The 3,392-nt window shown below is 33.2% G+C and overlaps 1 protein-coding gene across 1 annotated transcript in view; it reads left to right on the top strand.

Moving 5' to 3' along the window:
* Positions 1-2,465, top strand: part of LOC119412796 (eyes absent homolog 2) — a 3,918-nt gene extending 1,453 nt beyond the window's left edge. Inside the window, exons 2-5 of the mRNA XM_037679831.1 lie at positions 661-775; positions 962-1,083; positions 1,252-1,352; positions 2,134-2,465. Of these exons, the coding sequence (XP_037535759.1) occupies positions 661-775; positions 962-1,083; positions 1,252-1,352; positions 2,134-2,214 (419 nt within the window). The 3' untranslated portion in view covers positions 2,215-2,465. The remainder of the gene's footprint in view (positions 1-660; positions 776-961; positions 1,084-1,251; positions 1,353-2,133) is intronic.
* Positions 2,466-3,392: the final 927 nt, after the last annotated feature.

Here is a 3,392-nt window from a genome sequence, read left to right as displayed (position 1 = left end):
TATATATATATGTATATATATACACATTGACAAAATACAATGAAATTACACACAATGCCATATTCCTTAATGGGAAGCTTTAACATGCATTACATCAATATTTTTGTTTTTGTTGCTGTTTGTTTGATCTTTTCATGAAGCATATTAAATCTTAACTGTTAAAAATAAATGTAATAAAAATTGCAACCATGGTTAAATTTTTTTACCTGCTCGACAACCCTCAAAACAACAATTACATGGAATTAGTATATTTAAGTGAAATAAAGGTTTACATAAATTTTAATAGGTAATTGTAAAAATTTTAAAAAGTGACAAATTATTTGTATTTGGTCATTTAATCATTGGCAGAATATGTGTATGGACGGGCCACAATGAAAAAGCTACAGCTAGTCACAATAATCATTGTTTAATCATCAGAATAATCATGAAAGTTTGCTTAACATAGACAAACCAATATCTGAGTTATTGGGTTATGTAGAAAAACAACAAGAACGTTTTAGAGAAGAATAAAGTCTGTTCTACGTGTTAATTCTGTACGACTAATTTATTTTGCGTTCTGTAGAACATAAAACATATTAAAATCAGGATCGCAAGCCAGACATTTTGGACTATTTTGTCATTTGTACCCAGTAATTACAACAAGCTGTTTATATATTTCAGGTTTGCTGGGCAGTCCGAAGCGAGAGGAATGGTTACAGCTCAGAAGAGAGATGGAAGTCCTGACGGACCTGTGGCTGACTCAAGCACTCAAAGCCCTGGCTCTCATTAACTCGAGGTCACTTCATTTTACCCCAGATTGCTTTGCATTAATAGTTTATTACTTCTCAGCTATAAGCCATTAAGATGATATTTCTTCACAAATCTCACATTAAGAACTGAACAAAACGACTGTGTAAAGCCTGATTGTGTCATTCTACTGTGAGTGATGTATTCTCAACACGTCTGTCTTGTCTTTTTCCAGGCCAAACTGTGTGAACGTGTTGGTGACCACCACCCAGCTCATCCCAGCTCTCTCCAAAGTCTTACTGTACGGTCTTGGCTCAGCCTTCCCAATAGAGAACATTTACAGCGCCACTAAAATTGGTGAGAAAAAAGGTTTATCAAGATGTAGCACTAAGTCATAATATATAGGCTTCTTAATTAATTTGTTTTTTACGCCCCAAATTATTATTTTTATTAGCAAACGTTTCTCATTTTTAAAGCTTAACTAGAAAAAGTCATGTTTTTACCCTTTGTCCCCTGTTTTTGAAGGAAAAGAGAGCTGTTTTGAGCGTGTGTCCCAGCGGTTTGGTCGGCGAGCTGTCTATGTGGTGATCGGAGACGGAGCCGAGGAGGAGACCGTAGCCAAGAAGGTTGGTGAAACTCTGTTTATGACTGACTGCTTAAATATTGGGTCACAACTAACCACTTAACTTTTACAACAGTCTCTGAATGTGCAGCTTCTGTTTCTGACAAATATATATATATATATATATATATATATATAGATATAGATATAGATATATATAGATATATATAGATATAGATATAGATATATATAGATATATATAGATATAGATATAGATATATATAGATATATATAGATATAGATAGATATATATATATATATATATATATATAGATATATATATATATATATATATATAGATATATATAGATATATATATAGATAATATTTTCATACAGATTGTTAAAATCTTGTCTAGATTTCACAGTTTGGCAGGGCCCTTTTTTGGTTAGCAATATTATTTTTACTGTTTAAGACAACACGTTTTCCAGATGTTCTTGATCACAAATCACATTTCTCTCCAACCCACTGCATATTTTGCATGCAGAGTGCATTTGGAGCTGCTGAAATATACCGTAATATACCATATTATGTTACATTAGTAGTGTTTAACATATAAGTATCTTAGATAGCATATCGTTCAGCGTTCATTTATCTTAGTGTATTTATGAGATCCTTATGTTTCTTTTTATACTTTATAGTTTTGCTATTTTCGGGTGTAACTGTGACGTTGAGTACACAATTTCGTTCCACTTCATGTACCGCATGTGATGCGAATGACAATAAACTTGAACTTGAAAGACGCATGCTTCACAACAACCCAATATTATATTGTGTTTAACTAGAAGAACATGCCATTCTGGAGGGTGTCCTGTCGAGCAGATCTGGAGGCTTTGACACATGCACTGGAGCTGGATTACCTCTAGAGGGTATCAACAGTCAAGACCTGCTTTCATAAGGAGAAGCGCTGGAAGAGTTAAAGGTGCCTGTAGAAACTGATTTGAAGTCAGTATTGCTGTTTTGACTGAGCCCAGCAGACAGTTTAACGCCGGGTCAAAGGAACTGTGAAGAGTTTCAAGCAGTTCTACAGCAGGACACCAACATGAAACCACAAGTGCTGACATCCAGCTTTGCAAAGTCAAAAAAGGGACCAAATCATAGCTAATCCCAGGGAACTATGGCAAGTACTGCAAGTATTAAATATATGTATATATAAAAAAACAACTTTTTTTCTTTCTTGTTTATTTGATTCATCTCAGCTTTTTGAATGTTGCACTGAATGCAAATTCTGATTTTCTGTTCAATGACCTCAATGACTGTTTTTGAATGGGGGGAAAAAAATCTGTTTGGGTTTTGATTGCTTCTTCTGTTCCTTCTTTTACATATTTTCAGACATAGAAACTGTTAAAAGGGCTAATACTGTTTTTTAAAATGAATTGTGATAGTATGTGTGACTTTTTAGTCAAACAACTTCTTTTATTTAGAGGCTATTAAAATAGTCTGTGCTTTGGTTTGATAATGATAGCTATTTATTAAAGGTTCAGTCCTAGAGCATAATGAGTAAGAGGGATGACCAGGCATCAAATATAACAACAAATAATCTGTAATGACTAAAACAAATGTTTCAACATGAAGTTAGATGCAGATGTATTTTAGTTCAGTGCTTGATTCCTCACTGTTAATTCTGGGATGTGCATTGATTTCCTTTCTGTTTCTGTTTCTGGTTCAGTTCCCATAAACCTGTTTGTAATATAAATGAACTGGTATGGATGTGCATGTGCTAATTACACTGTCAGCTCAGTAAGATTTGTACATACTGTAAGGCTTTTTATTGTCCATTTGTTTTGACAGACAGTTAAAGTAGATTAATAAAGATAAATTAATTGCATTTTGAGAAACTGAGTGTGGCTTCATCCAAAACAATAATTGATAAATAAAAAGAAACAAGTCATTCAAGTGTAACAGTTGTGCTAATTTTAAGAAATATTAAAGATATTTACTTATCACCTATAACTTTACAATACAATAATATCATCTCTGTTAGCAAAATATTTCATTTTGGTTTATATAGCACCAAGTCACAACAGAAGTCATCTCAGGGCAC

Source organism: Nematolebias whitei, chromosome 7, assembly GCF_014905685.2.
Source record: "Nematolebias whitei isolate Nwh7 chromosome 7, NemWhi1, whole genome shotgun sequence".
NCBI classification, from domain to species: Eukaryota; Metazoa; Chordata; class Actinopteri; order Cyprinodontiformes; family Rivulidae; genus Nematolebias; species Nematolebias whitei.
Note: the sequence above shows the minus strand (reverse complement) of the source record. Positions and strands in the feature narration are given on the sequence as shown.